The 14,896-nt window shown below is 62.9% G+C and overlaps 2 protein-coding genes across 2 annotated transcripts; both read right to left on the reverse strand.

Annotated features, from left to right (window-relative positions):
• Positions 1–800: 800 nt before the first annotated feature.
• Positions 801–3,316, reverse strand: LRRC71 (leucine rich repeat containing 71; the record flags this gene model as incomplete). The annotated part of the gene is given in 14 exon segments (XM_079547563.1): positions 801–917; positions 984–1,093; positions 1,165–1,273; positions 1,357–1,433; positions 1,509–1,548; positions 1,741–1,839; positions 1,925–2,143; positions 2,147–2,333; positions 2,421–2,489; positions 2,566–2,640; positions 2,726–2,801; positions 2,922–3,020; positions 3,092–3,199; positions 3,283–3,316. Coding segments are annotated over 14 exon segments (1,419 nt in total).
• Positions 3,317–4,236: 920 nt separating this feature from the next.
• On the reverse strand, positions 4,237–10,385 carry PEAR1 (platelet endothelial aggregation receptor 1; the record flags this gene model as incomplete). Its single annotated transcript, XM_079547581.1, has 22 exons — positions 4,237–4,388; positions 4,496–4,690; positions 4,828–4,896; positions 5,012–5,123; positions 5,367–5,473; positions 5,539–5,754; positions 5,847–5,975; positions 6,104–6,232; positions 6,307–6,435; positions 6,529–6,675; positions 6,746–6,848; positions 6,995–7,158; positions 7,259–7,379; positions 7,726–7,900; positions 8,007–8,219; positions 8,544–8,680; positions 8,757–8,871; positions 8,942–9,188; positions 9,584–9,676; positions 9,758–9,858; positions 10,112–10,216; positions 10,294–10,385. The coding sequence occupies 22 exons, from the start codon at positions 10,383–10,385 to the stop codon at positions 4,237–4,239; spliced, it is 3,051 nt and encodes a 1,016-aa protein (XP_079403707.1).
• Between the last annotated feature and the right edge of the window lie 4,511 nt (positions 10,386–14,896).

Here is a 14,896-nt window from a genome sequence, read left to right on the forward strand (position 1 = left end):
CCAGAAATACGGCTGTTCTTCACCCGCAGGCACACGTGGGGCTCATGGATCCAGGCTGTGCTCCTCCTCCTGCCCTCCAGGCTGGGGGTTTGCTCCCTCCACCGCCGTGTGCTGGCAGCTGGGGAGGTGTCTCAGTTACCCGCTGAGCTGGAAGAAGCCACGGGGGTCCCAAGGCTATGGATGCTATAGAGGTCCTTATGGGGTGGAGGGGAGAACTATTGAGGCTCCTAGGGAGGTCCCACAGGGGCTGAGAGTTCCTGCACCCCCCATGACAACGTGCGAGGTGGGGTCAATAATTAGAGGGGTCAGTAATTAGACAGGGGGACGAAGCGGGAAGGAGCGGGACGGACGCGAAAGGGACGCGGCGTCACTCGGAAGGCGCGGTCAGGGCAGCGCTCACTCCGAACCGTTAGGGGTCGCTGCAGGTTCCGTCCGCGCCCCTTTTTATAGGACTCCGGGGGCTCACGGCAGCACCAATCGCTGCGCCGCTGCTGAAGCCCCATTGGTCCATTTCTGAGCCAATCGCTGGCACAAGCCTTTGCCATTTCCAGCCAATCACCTCGCGCGCTTTGGATCCGCCTCTGGACCGCCGAAGAGCCGATCCTTGGCCCCCCTCTCCTCCCCCCCCCCAACGCGGTTTCTATGCCAACCTCCGGCCGCGCTGGGTTCTCCCCGCGTTCCTTCCTGGGATTCGCGCTGCTCCTATCAGCAGTTTCCTTCCCTCCCCCCCCAATGGAAAACAAAAATTAAAAAATAAATTTATTAAGAAAAGCCCAGAAAAGCGCTGCTTTTAAGGGCACTCAGGGATCCTGGCTGCGCTCTTCCTCATCCTCCACAAGCTTGGGGAGGGGGTCCCGCTGCAGCAGCAGCTCCTGGAGCCGGGTAAAGGCGGCACAGGCACTGGAGAAGTTGTTCCTCTAAGAGAGAGGCACAGGGAATAAGGCCGTGCCTTGCCAGCAGCCCCACCACCGAGACCGGCTTACATTCAGCGAGAGGCATCGCAGCCCCTGTCTCCCCCCAGCTCCCTCCTGCTGCTCCTGCCCCTCCACCGCAGCCAGCAATGCACCCAGACCTCGCTCTGTGATGCGGTTGTCTACGGGGAGAGGACACGAGCATGGGGATGGGGCCATGCTGCAGCCAGGCCCCCCCCAGCCCCACACTCACGGGACAGGTTGAGGTTGAGCAGCACCCGGTTCCCAGGCAGGATGACATTCCCACCGCAGTGCAAGCCTGGCTCCAGCAGTGGGTGGCTGGGCTCAGCTAGATCCCCTGCCTGGGGGCATTGGGAGAGGTCCTGAGGATGCAGGGGCCACAGCAGGAAGTGCAAACCCCCCCGAATCCCACTGTGCTGCTCACTTCAGTGTCCTGCTGCTCCTCGATGGCACCCTTTGCACCACGGCTGCGGCCGGGTCGGGAGTCTGAAGGGGCAGTAGCTGCAGGAAGAGCAGAATGGGAGCAGCTGAGTCAGGAGCAGCTCCCCCCGCATGCCCCCCAGCACCCTCACTCACACTTCTTGCTCTGCTTGCTCTTGTCCTTCCTCAGCAGCTCCTGCAAAGGCCAGCAAGCTCAGCCCCACTGCACTCCTTGGGCAGCACTTTAGGACTCTCTGTGACCTCCACCCAGTACAGGGAAATGGGGAAACTCAGGCACAGCTACAGCACCACCCACCCCCAGACACCCCCAGGAGAAGCACCCAAAGACCCCACATTGAGACCCCGCGTTGACTGCCTGCCTCCTCACCTTCTTTTTGGTTGTGCCCGTGCGCTGTTTGGTTGCAGACAGTTTGCCTGCTGCTGCACTGACCTGCAGGCTCAGGGCATGCCCACTGCTGGACTCAGCCTGCTTGGGGATAGAAAAAGAAATACGCTCAGAGATATGGCCCCCAAAAGGCAAAGCTCCCACCCACCCCACACCCAAAGCTCACTGCACGGGGCTGGCCCTGCTCCTCCATCAGCAGCCTCCTCCGCTCCACCACCTCCTCGTGCCTCAGCTTGAAGGGCTGCAGCACCTCTGCCAGCTTCACTGCCCCTGCATCCCCAATACGGTTGTGGGCCAGGGACAGGGAGAGCAGTGAGCGGTTCCAGCGCAGCCCCTGGAGGGGAGGGGGGATGAGAAAAGTGATAGGAGGGGGCACGGGCAGCATTCAGCTCCCCCACGGCCCTCTTGCCCCCACCTCAGCAATGTGCTCTGCGCCCACGTCAGAGATGCGGTTGAAGCTGAGGACCAGCGACAGCAGGCTGTGGTTGGAGGAGCTCATGCTGGAGAGGCCCTGTCCCAGAAGTTGTGCAGCCCTGTCATCAATGCAGTTGTTGCGCAGAGACAGGTGGGACAGCCTGGGGTTGAGGAAATTGGGAGACATTGGGGGTCACTCCGTAGCTGGGGATCTGAGCTCCGTGCCAAGGGATGAGCCTGGCACTCACGTACTGCTGGCCCCCATCAGCACATGGAAGGAGTGCTCTGGCAAAGGGTTCCCCTCCAGGGTGAGCGACCTGCGGGTAAAACAGCACCAAGACCATCTCAATTAATGACATCAAGAACTCCAGCACCCCCTCCCATCTCACCTACCAGAGCCGGGGGCACCTTGCCACCATCGTGCCTAGAGCAGGCAGTACGTGATCAGTCAGCCCAGTGCTCCAGAGGCTGCAGGGACAGATGGCATCACTCTGCCGTCCCCATCACTGAGCACTGCCTGGGGACCACCCACAGCTCCTCCCCCCATGCTCACTTTAGGGTCTTCAGGCTGCCCAGGGCAGGCAGGCACTTGCTGAGCACACCCAGCATCTCTTCGTCCACTTTCCAGCCTGCAGGATGCGAGATGGAATGAGGGAAAAGTCTCTAACTGTGGCTTCAGCCACCCAAGGGCTGGGGGTGGCAGGGGGAGGGCTGGCACGGCTCACTCCTCTCCAGTGCTGTTTCCCCACCTCGCAAGAAAACCCCGCAGACGCTCCGGGGGTCATTGTCATTCTGCAGCTCTACTTGGATGCAGCGCTCTCCCAGTCTGCAAGGCTCTGCACCCTCAGCTGTGGGTGAAGCAGCGTCTGAAGAACCAAATCTCTCCCTCCCTGCCCCACAGCCACCCCCATTCCCTCACTTGCTGCACAGGAAGGCCGCACAGTGACCCTGGGGATGGAAGTGATGCCAGCCCAGGCACAGAGCTCTGTCAGATCTTGCTGCAGGAGCCCACAGCACTGGTACTGCTCTGAAAAGAAACACGGGGTGGGAGGGGGGATCCCTTCAGCCTCCCTCCCCCCCCACCTCCCATTTCACCAGGCTCAGCCTTACCAGCACCTTGCTCAGCTCTCTGCTCACTCTCCATCTCTGCAGTCACTGGGAGAGCGTAACACCAGGCAATACACTCCCTCCACCACTGTATACTTGGTGGAGGGGGGTGGGTGGTTGTCACAGTTACCCCCTGAACCAGAGGATGCTACAAAGATCCTCAACGTGGAGGGGTTTCAGGGAGGGGGGGAACCGTGCGGGCTCCTACGGAGGCACCATAAGGGACTGAAGGTCCCGGTCCGGACCCACCTCACCACCTGAACGCGGCCCCGCGGTCGACGTAGACGAGAAGCGGAGGACGAAGCACCACCAGCAGCCCGGAACGCCGAGAGCGAACGGGGAGCGGCTGCCTCCGTCCTCGCGCTTTTACAGGCGGTGCGCCGCTGCTGAAGCTCCATTGGTCCATTTCTGAGCCAATCGATGGGCGCAATCTGTCACCTTTCCAGCCAATCACCGCGTGCCTTTCGGCTCCGTTTTTCGTACCGTCGCTGGGCGAGTCAGTGGCAACACCTCTTGGCCCCGCCCACCGCCGCCATCGGACCAATCAGAGCGCGCGCTTTCAATCCGCCTTTGGGCCGTCGAAGCTTCGTTCCCTCCCTCCTCCTCTCCCCCCCCCACGCGGTTTCTATGGCCGCGCTTTGCTCTCCCCGGGTTCCTTCCTGGCTTTCGTGCCTCCGCCATCCCGGAGCCAGCGCTGCTGCGTGCCCCTCACCGCCCTCCTCTCAAGGACACGACTCCTGAGGACGCCGCTCCCACAACCAACCCGGCTTTATTGACAGCAATGCCCCGAGGGCTGCGGGACAGCAGCGGCGACAGGGCAGACCCTTTATGGGGGGGGGGGGGATCCGATCCTGCGCGGACCCCGGGCTGCTCGCTGCCGTCTCTCGGTGTCCCCGCTGCAGGGCAGCGTTTCCTGTCCACGTGTCGCGATGTGAAGGGGGGAGGGGGGGGGGGGCTTCAGCGATCCTTCCTGCGCATAGGAGGGGACGGCGGGTGACGGACGGGGGGCACGTCGTAGTGGCTGGGGATGTGGCTGTTCTTTGGCGAATCGTAGTGGCTGGGAATGTCCCGGGCTGGAGCTGCGCACTCTGCCCCCCCCGGGCTGCTCTCTGTAGGGAGGAGAACGATGGGAGGAGATGAGAGTCTCCTGTCCACAGGGCTGTCCATCAGGATGCCCCCCCCCCCCCCCGACAAAACCCCCAACCCCCGGGCGTACCTTCCTCGTTGCTGTCAGGCTCCTCCAGGAGCCCAATCTCTGCGTAGGACATCTCTCGCTGCACCGGGGACTTCATCTCCATGTAGCTGCCCTCGGGGGCCTTGGCCAGCGGCGATGGCACATCCTTGATGGTGGCATAGGGGTTCTCACTGGCTAGAGAGCTGCCGCTGGCCCTCAGCCCCTCCTGGGGGTGCTCTGTGGGGGAGGCAGAGGGATCCCCATCACCAATATACGGAGAGCGGCCGTGCCCACATGGGTCCTATTCAGATCCCATCCACCTTCCCCTCTCCATCCCTGCTCCATCCCATCCCCATTCCCAGTCCCATTGGTACCCGTGCTGTAGTACTTCCCCAGGCTGCAGGTGTAGCTGTAGCTGTAGCTCCTCTCCATCTGCCCCCCGCCTGGAAACCAAGCATCATGAGAGTCAGGGGAAGGGGTCCTGTTGGTCTTCTCCACCTCCTAAAGCACTCCCTCAAATGCAGGGCTGCCACCTTCCCAAGAGCTGCCCCCTCTTACCCCTGGGTCCCTGTGGTGGTGCTCCTAGGTGCTTCCAGTCGGGGGGAAGGGTAGCATTGCCATCAGGGCCATAGGGCCTCTCTGCACCAGAGAAGGGCTGAGAGCTGGGGACCTGCAGCCAAAACAAGAGACAGCATAGCTGCAGAGCTCCCCATGCCGTGCCGTGCCATGCTGTACTGTGCAACACCGTTCTGTTGCTGTTGCTGTCATGCAGCACGATGGAACATGCTGCCCTGTGCCTCGGTGCACTGTGCAAAGCTGTGCCACTGTGCATCGTCACACACCACGACGTGCCACACCGCACCACGGCATTGTGCCGTGCCACGCTGCACCGTGTCACCGTGCTTTGCCGTACCTTTAGGGAGCTGGCTCTGTCCTGGCTGCCGGGGGCAGGCAGCGTGCACTGGGACAGCGTGTGGTAGCTGGGGTTGGAGTAGTAATGCGTGTGGTTCGGTGGCACATCTGGGGGACAGACATCAGTGCTGGTGCCGGGGGGGCCTGGAGCCGCGTCCCAGCGTGCTGCTCACCTGGCACCACGTACTCAGAGGTGTCCATCCGTCCTGCTGTGTACGCCACGGCCAGGTGCCTGTTCTCCTTTCCCTTCTGCCGGTGGCGGTAGCACAGTGCCACAGCCACCACGGCCACCAGCAGAGCCACCAGGGCCACCAGGCTGACCACCATCCCCAGCGTGCTGTAGGCCAACGGTGGGGCCGGCACGATGGTGTAGGGCTGATCGGGGTTCTCTGTAGATGTAGGGGATGTAGGGACAGTCCTTAGAACAGGTGGGGAGCTGGTCCCCACCATTTTGTCCCCAACCTTCTCCATGCCTGCTCACCAGCCTCACAGTGGGGTCCGCTCCTGCCTGGGGCACACGGGCACGTCCCGCTCACGGGGTGGCAGGTGGCATTGTGGGGACAGTGGCATAGCTGGTCACACTGCAATCCGAAGGTCCCAGGGGGGCACTCTGCAGGGGTACAGAGGGTGGGTGGCTCCATGTAGCTCCATACTGCTCAGACAGCAGCCCCAAATCACTCCCTCAGGGCTGCACCCTGGGGGTGCACAGAGCCTCAGCTGGGGATGGGGGTCCTCTACCTTCTTCACAGCTGGTTCCTGTCCATCCCGCGGGGCAGTGGCACGTCCCCTCAACCGGGTCACAAGTCCCCCTGTTGTGGCACTGGCAACGCTGGGAGCAGGCATCCCCCCAGGAGCCGGGTGTGCAGGCTGGTGGTGGGGCGAGGAGATGATCAGCCCCCTGGCACCAGCCCTCACCCTTGTCCCCGTGTCCCCATACCCACGCTGGGAGCAATGGGGGCCGCTCCAGCCCGCAGCACAGAGGCAAGCACCGGTGGCATGGTGGCAGGAGGAGCCGTTGGCACAGGAGCAGCTCAGTGCACACCTCTTTCCATAGCGGCCAGGAGGGCACTCTGCAGGCACGGGGCTGCTGTGAGACGAGCGCACCCGACCTCAGCCCCATGGGGTTCGAGGGATGAGGAGAACCCCCCCCGTGGGGCACTCACGGCGCTGGCACGTGGGGCCACGGAAGCCTGGGGTGCAGGTGCAGGATCCGTCCTCAGGAGAGCACGACGCTCCGTTGCGGCACATGCAGGGCTGGCGGCAGCCTCGGCCCCAGGAGCCCTGCGGGCAGCTCTGCTTGCACTGCAACCCTATGGGCAGCAAGAGCAGTGAGGGACAGGGGCAGGGCACAGTGGGGTATCGCCACCCCGGCTCCCTCACCTGTCCACCCAGGCAGGCAGTGGCACTCTCCAGTGATGGGGTCACAGCCATCCGCGTTGGCGCACTCGCAGCGCTGCCCGCAGCCGGCACCGAATGTCCCATTCTGGGGTTCGGGGATGAGGTCGACATTGGGAAGGGTGGCACTGGGGAAGGTGGTGCCAGGAATGGTGGCACTGAGGATGGTGGCACTGGGGATGGTGGTGCTGGAGGCGGTGGCACCGCGTTCTGGTGCTGTAGGGGGACACTCACCGGGCAGGGCTGGTGGCAGCGGGGGCCGTGCCATCCCGGGGTGCAGCTGCAGACCCCACTCTGGGCACTGCAAGTGGCCCCGTGGGCACAGTCGCAGCTCCCATTGCAGCCAGGGCCCCAGGTGCCATCAGGACACGGTGTGGAGCAGTCAGGTCCGTGCCAGCCTGCAGAGCAAGAGGGTGTTGGGGTGGGCATGGGGATGGACACACATCACTCCAGCTGTCCCCGACCCCCCCCCCCCCCCTTCCCCGGCTGTGTGCCCACCTTCCTTGCAGATGCAGGAGCCGTCAATGGGGGAGCATGCAATGCCATGCTGGCAGGAGCAGCGTTCCGAGCAGTTCAGCCCAAAGGTGTCCAAGGGGCACAGGGAGGAGCAGTGCTCATCCTGGGGGGAGGGGAAGAATGTGGGGGGACTGTGAGATGGCAGCATCTCCCTACACACAGGGCTGAGAGGCCACAAACCAGCCCCCTCCCTCCCCTTGGCGCAGTGATGCTGGAGGCAGAGGAGTCGCCCCAAAATCTTGACCTCCCAGGGGACCCACCCTGATGCTAGATGGGCCTTCCATGCTAAGCCCCAAGGACACCTGGACCCCAAACTGCCCCCAGAGATGACCAGACCCCAAACCCATCCAGAAGGTGCCCTGAGGGTGTCCTCCCAAGGATTCCATGACCCTCATGTCCCACACTACTGCTCCCCATATCCCTGCAGCAGGGGCAGCTCAGGGACTCACTGTGTAACCAGGAGGGCAGTGGCAGCGCCCGGTGGTCCCATCGCAGGTGCCCCCATTGAGGCAGAGGCAGAGCTGCAGGCATCCAGCCCCAAAGGAGCCGGGGGGGCAGCTCTCGTTGCAGAAGAGCCCAGCCCAGCCAGGGCGACACGAACATTCGCCGAGCAGCGGGTGGCAGCTGGGGGCACCCACTCAGTACCCAGAGCTCCCAGTCCAGGCGCTGGGTGCACTGGGAGATGGGTCTGCGAATGATGCAGGGGGCAAAGGGAGGGTACATCGCCTACCTCTGGCTGTGCTGGGGGTGACAGAGGCAGTGGCTTTGGCAGTGGATGCCATAGAGACCGGGAAGGCAGTGGGGCTCCTCGCAGCGGCTGCCCTGAAAGCCAGCCTCGCACAGGCACGCGCCATCCACATGGAAGCACTGTCCTCCGTTGGCACAGTCACAGCTCTCCTGGCAGTCCTGCCCATACCTCCCCACCGGGCACCTCTCCCGGCACCTGTATGGAGACACGGAAGGTGACACGACCTCAAGGTAGCACCCAGACCCTCCCTTTCTGTTCCAAGCTGAGACCATGCAGCTCATTGCATGCCAGGCTGCATCCAGGTCCCGGTCTGGTTGCCCTGTGTGTCCCAGCCCTGTGTACCCACCTGCATCTGCTGCTGGCACCCCTTCCCCCCTGTGCGCCCCATCCCCACCTCACCCACATCCCCATTCCTGTGTGCCTCCACCCAGTGTCCCCCCTTCCTCATTCCCATGCCTCCCTGTGCCTCACTCCCCATCTCCCCCAGCCCCCTGCCTCCCGTGCCCCATCCCCACTCACTGCTCTCCGGTGAAGCCGGGCGCACACCGGCACTGCCCCCCCAGGGGGTCACAGTGGCCCCCGTTGTGGCAGCGGCACTCCCCCTGGCAGCCGGGGCCGAAGCGTCCAGGGGGGCACGGTATGGAGCAGATGTCCCCCTGCCACAGAGTGCTGCGGTCAACGGGGCCAGGGGGGACCCCACAGTGTGGGGAAGAGGGGGCACATCCCACCTACCATCCATCCATGGGGGCAGACGCAGGTGCTGGAGCCGGAGGGGTGGCAGATACCCCCATTTTGGCAGGGGCAGTGGGTGACGCACGGTGTCCCCTTGGGGCACAGCACCTCACAGCTGCGGGGAAAGCGAGCAGTGAGCAGACAGGACCCCCTCCCCTCCGGGCACCGCAGGGACCCTCACTCACAGTGGGCCAGCAAGCCCTGGGGGGCAGAGGCAGGCACCAGTGGAGGTGTTGCAGAGGGCCTCATGGTGGCATGGGCAGTGCAGGCGACAGTCAGGGCCGTAGGAGCCGGATGGGCAGGGCTGGTGGCACAGCGGGGGGGTGAAGCCAGGGGGGCAGGCACAGACCCCGCTCAGGGGATCGCAGGGGGCCCCATGGTGGCAGTCACAGCGGTGCTCGCAGTCCTGGCCCCACGAGTGCTCATCACACTCTGCATGGGTGAGAACACTGTTGTGTCCCAGGGTCCAGCCCTACTCACATCATCTCCATCACCACCTCCGTCCCGAGCTCCCCTCCTGCCCAGCCCCAGCCCATCTCCATCCCCAACTCCATCCATCCCCATCCCCATCACTGTCCCCATCCCATCCCCAACTCCAACCCCATCCCCGTCTCATCTCTTTACCTTTCCCTGTTCACCCCCAGGACACCTCACTGCAGCATCCCTATCACTGTCCCCATCCCTAACTCCAACACCATCCCCATCCCCATCTCATCTCATTCTTTTCCCTTTCCCTGTTCACCCCCAGAACATCTCTCACCGCAGACCCCCGCAAAACCCCACTCCATCCCCCAACCCAGGGGTCCCTGTGCCCCCTCCCCACTCACTGCTGGAGCAGTCATGTCCCCTCCAGCCTGGCTCACACTGGCAACGCTCAGGGGCCACACACCGCCCATGGACGCACTCCTGGGTGCAGCGCGCTGCAGGCACACAGCTGGGAGGTGAGCAGGGGACAGCCCAAGACCCCCCCCCCCATCTCGCCCCCCACCCATCCCACTCACGGACGCAGGCGTCCCTGTTCTCATAGTAGCCCAGGCAGCACTGGTAGCGCCGGCGGTAGTCGGTGCGCACCGCCTGTCGGTACTCCGTGCGGTACACAACCCTGTGCCAAAAGCAGAGCCATGAGGATGAGGTGCGGGGGGACGGCCCTATGTGAACCCCCCCCCCCCCCCAGCCATGGGGCACCAACCAGTGGGACAGCCCCTATTAGATGTATGTATGGGACAGCATCGCATTGGGCACGGGACAGCCCTGCAGCAGGGCAAGAGGGCATTGCGCTGGGCACCAGGATGATCCATGCAGTGGGATGGGGTGGAGGGAGGGGGGCTTTGTTGGGGTTTTGGCTCAGCCCTCACCTTTGCTGCGGGCAGGGCTGTGGCAGTCCTGGTGTCCCAGTGCAGGGCTCCGTGGAGGTCAAAACATGGGGCTTGGCGTACGATTCCTTCACCGCTGCTGTAAAGCTGTTGGGGAAGAGGGTGCGGGGTGGTGGGTGGTCCCACGGGTGCCCCCAACCCGGTGCCCCCAGCTCAGCTCCTACCTCTCCCAGTAGCTGCAGACGTTGGGGTCGCTGGGGTGGAGGGCGGCCAGGAGGCAGGCATGCAGTGCCAGTGCCACAGTTCTCAGCACCATCCTGCATGGAAGCACCGAGCTGGACTCACACACATTGCTCTCCTGCTCCCCACCCACCGCCCCCGGCCCCGGCCTCCCCGTGGGGCTGGGTCTGCATTCCTGCATGCGGGGGAACGACTCCAACCCAGCCTGGCTGCCAAAGGGAAACTGAGGCACAGCCACACGGGTGGCCCCAGTGCTGTGCGGGCCCCACAGAGAGACAGAAGTGCTGCCATAAAGCTGTGCCCATCCTGCCCCACAGCACTGCGCATTCCCCCCTGCCTGGGTATCACTGTCCTACCGTACAGCTGCTCCTGAGGCAGGATCCAAGGACCCCATCCTGGGGTTTGCTCCTCTCCCACAGCACTGGGGGCAGCCCACAGATTGGGGCACTGCGTGGCACCGGAGTGACCTGTCCCTGGGGATGGATATGGGGCTTTGAGGGCACTGGGAAAGCTGGGGACATCAGGCAGACCCACCCCCAAGGCTGGATGCAGGGTATTTGTTGACACCAGTTTGCACTCAGGGCCATCAAGCTGAACTGTCCCCAGGGCTGAACACGGGGCACTGGAGGACAGCAGGGATGCATCCTGACATCTCTCTGCCCTCGGATCCTCAGTCCCATCTCAGGGAGGTGGGGATGGGAAGGAGTTAACCCCCAAGCCCTGGCAGCCTCCCTGCATGGCCCCGTTTCAACGCTTTTAGTATTTATTTGCCGCTGCGTTTCCTGGATCCGCCGGGCTCTTGCTCAACCGAGCACAGGACGGGCGCTGGGAGCACAGCCAGCTCCAAACGGGGCCACGCACTGCAGCATTTCGGGGTGCACTGGGGCTTCTGCAAGACCCAGCAGGAGAGAATGGTGGGGGACCCGTGAGCTGTCCCCATTTGGCTCTAGGACCCCATCCCAGCATCCCTGAGCAGCACAGTGCGCCCTGAGCGCACAGCACCGTGTTTTTGGGGGGATGGCTGCAGCTCTCCGGTATGCACACGTGTGCTGCAGGAGGAAGCAGAGGTTTCCTGCCCCTCGCAGCTGGATTCATGGATTCACGGCCATTTCCTCAATGCCTGGGGACACCTCGAGGTGCCACCCCTGATGCCACCCTTCTCCTTCCTCCTCCTCCTCCTCCTCCTCCTCCCCATGGGGCTGCCCTGCCTCCGTACAACAGCACGGTGAGAGGTGAGGGGTGACCCCACCGAAGCAGCCCTTCCTTGTCCCAGAGCAGCGCCATTTTTCTGCTGGAAAAAGCGTTTAGTCAGAGAATTTCCCCCATTTCCCTTCAGGTCCCAGCGGCCGTTTCCAGGGTGAGTAATTGCTCACCCGCTTCCGAGCCTCCCGCCCTGCAACTCTCCTCCCCAGTTCGGGACCCCTGAGCCCTCCCCACGGCCCCATCCCCACTCCAGCAAACCCACGCTCTGGGGGGGGGGGGTGAGGGGGGGAGAGGCAGGGCCCCAGAGCTGCTGAGAACAACAGGAACCGCTCAGAGATGCTGGCAGGAAAAGCGAGGAGTCATCAAAACACGGCCTCATCTGGTGCTAATTGGGATGTGGGGGCCGGGATACCCAGCATTGTCCTGTGGGCACCACAGAGACCTCCAGGAGATGCTCCTATGCTGCCCCATGGACTCCCCCCAGAACCTCTCCAGAGCAGGGAATGTTGTGTCCCCATCCTTGGGAGCTCCAATTGGAGGACAGGAACAGGGTGGCACCCGACGTGCCGCAGCCTGGCATCGCCCTCACCCTGGGGTGGTTGCATCCCAATGACCAAATCCTCCTGCTTTGAACCAAGCAGGAGGAAGGGAGGGGAAAACCCCCAAGGGTTGGGGATGATTATCCTCACCCCTCACCCTCCTACCCCCCCCCCTCCCCCCCCCAGTCCAGCTCCATGTCTTTTTCCTCCCAGTGTGACACAGGTCAGAGAGCATCGCCCGCAGGCACTGGGATCTGCAGCCCCACATTGTGCAGCGTGGGAAGATGGGGCTGAGGGTAGAGATGTGGCTCCTGCAGTGTCCCCACCAGGGACACAGAGCCCGGGCCTCACAGCTGCTATCTCTGCCCTGGTGCTTCCTACACCATGGGCTGACGCGTTTCCTTTGGGGTTGTGAGCATCGTGGGGACATTGTGGGGATAGGGACAGGGATGGGGACAGGGATGGGGACAGGGATGGGGACAAGGATAGGGACAGGATCCACTTAGTGTCAGCTCTAGGGTCTGCAGTGTCACCGCTCCATCCCACGCTCCCCCTACCATTCCCATGCCAGCATCTCTACGGCACCCCAGAGCCCCCCAACAGAGGACCAGGACCCCCCTTGGCCACCCCAGTGGGTCTCCAACCCCGGGACCGCGCTCACCAGGACTCTCACCTGGCCGGGCCGGGCCGGGACAGGACCGAATAGGACGGGACGGGGCCGTGGCTGCCAGAGCTGTGCGTGCTGGAAGCTCAGCACGGCCGTCGGAAGCAGAGGGAGGGCCTGGAGCTGCTCTCAGGAAGTTTGGACTCGGAGACAACTACGGAAAAGAGGAAAAAAAAAAAAAAAGAAAGAAAAAAAAAGAAAAAAAAACTTGTTTTTTTTTTAATTTTTTTTTTTTTTTTTTTTTTAAACTTTGCTGGCCAGAAACCAACAGGTTTGGAACAAAAACATCACCGGGGGCCCGAAGCGGGGCTGGGCGGCCCCGTCGGGACACTCCGTGTAGGTCCGGTCCCGGCTGTTTTGCGGAGCGGTGCGGGAGCGGCTCCGCATCCTGGACGGCCCCGGGCGATGCTCGCGGTGCGGTCGGGTCGGGTCGAGCTCCGGGGGCTGCGGGTAGCGGGCGTCCCCCGACCGAACAGCAGCATCTGGTGGCGGCTGCGAGCAGAGCCCGGCTGAGAGCAGAGCACGCGTTTGTTGCGGTTCCGGCCGTACGTTGCGCTCCCATCCCTGCACCTCGGCCACGCAGCATCCCCGTGTTACAGCATCTTTGCAGCTCAGGATCCTTGCCAAACATCATCCCCACACGCCCTGGTATTCCCGGCAGTGCCTCAGCCCTGCAGAGCAAGCACACGTTGTGCTGGCAATCCTCAGTTTGCATCACATCGGGATCCAGGCTGTGCATCACCCTCACACTGTGGGTTCCCAAGCTGTGTGCTACCCCTGTACCCCAGGCACGCATTTTCCCATTTCTTGGGTACATGCCACCCCAAATTTTGGCTCTCTTAGCCACGCTGCATCCCTGCACCCCAGCCACACACATCTGCATCCCAGCCACACGTCATCCCTACATCATGGGATGCCCCATCACACAACCCCCCTCCCCCCACTCCAACATCCCATGCTCTTTGCCCATGTATTACCCCGTATCCTGGCCTCCCCATGCATTGTTTCATCCCCACACAGCAGCTCTGTGCCGGGGTCCCCACACTCAGCCCCATGCTTTGCCCCCTCCCCATACCCAGCCTTTCCCCTCTCCCAGCAAACACGTACATTAGCTGGCCTCAACTGATGTCAAGGCGCCATTAATTGCCTCTCCTCGTTACAGTAATAGCTCTAATCACTCATAACGATTTTCACATCCCAGCGTGGCTTTGCCTCTCCCCCCTCCCCACCCCCCCGCCCATTTGTGCTCCATTAGGATGCAGCCCACCCGCAGCCATAGGGGCTGCCCCAAATGGCTCTGCCTGGAGCCATTGAGGACGAGAACACAAGGGTTACAAGTTGGAGACAATGGGACCAGGATGGGGACACCGGAGCTGGGAACTGGGCAGAACTGACCCCCCTCTGCTGCTTTTAAATAAGGCATCCCTGTGGTCACTGGGAAATGCTGCTCTGGGACACTTCAGCAGCACTTTAGCTGTGCCTCATTAGTGCTGAGATGCCTCTGCAGCCCCCCTGAGATCTCCAGGCCGGGGGGAACCAGGCTCACAAGTGCACTTAGGAGACACACAGGGTCCGGTCAGTGCTCATCCGCCCCAGGACCCACGGCGCCGGGATGCAGCTGCAACCCCACATCTGTCACCACCACCATATGATCCCCCCCTAAAGTGGGAAACCCCAAACTGGGCATTCCCATACACTGTCCCTGTAACGAAGCAGCCCCCGGGGCCTCCTTCTGCCCCATCCCCGTGGGGTGTCCCACAAGGGCATCCCTGGTACCACAGCTCCATCTGAGGTGGGAGCAGAGCCAGCAACATGAGCAGCGCTAGAGGTAGCCCGGATCCAGGCAGGATGAGGCTGCACCATGAAAAATCCCTTTGCAGCCCCATTGGATACAGGATGAGGTCTGGGACCCTGGCAGGGCCCTGTCCCCAGCTCGGCTGCTGTGCTGCTAAGAAAGGAACTTTCCCAAGGAGCAGAGCCGTTAATTACCTCATTGCCAGAGTCCATTACCGCTCCCCCTGGAGCAGCTGAAATGGAGAAACTGTGGGGTGGGGATAAATCAATCAGAGCTGCACATATCTGGGAGCGGGGCTTAACCCTTCCCTCTCTGCCCCACGGGGAAACCAAGGCACAACCGCAGGGAAACCCACACCAGTTCCCCCCCCCCCCCCCCCCCCCCCT

This window comes from Tetrao urogallus, assembly GCF_951394365.1.
Source record: "Tetrao urogallus genome assembly, chromosome: 28".
Taxonomy (NCBI): domain Eukaryota; kingdom Metazoa; phylum Chordata; class Aves; order Galliformes; family Phasianidae; genus Tetrao; species Tetrao urogallus.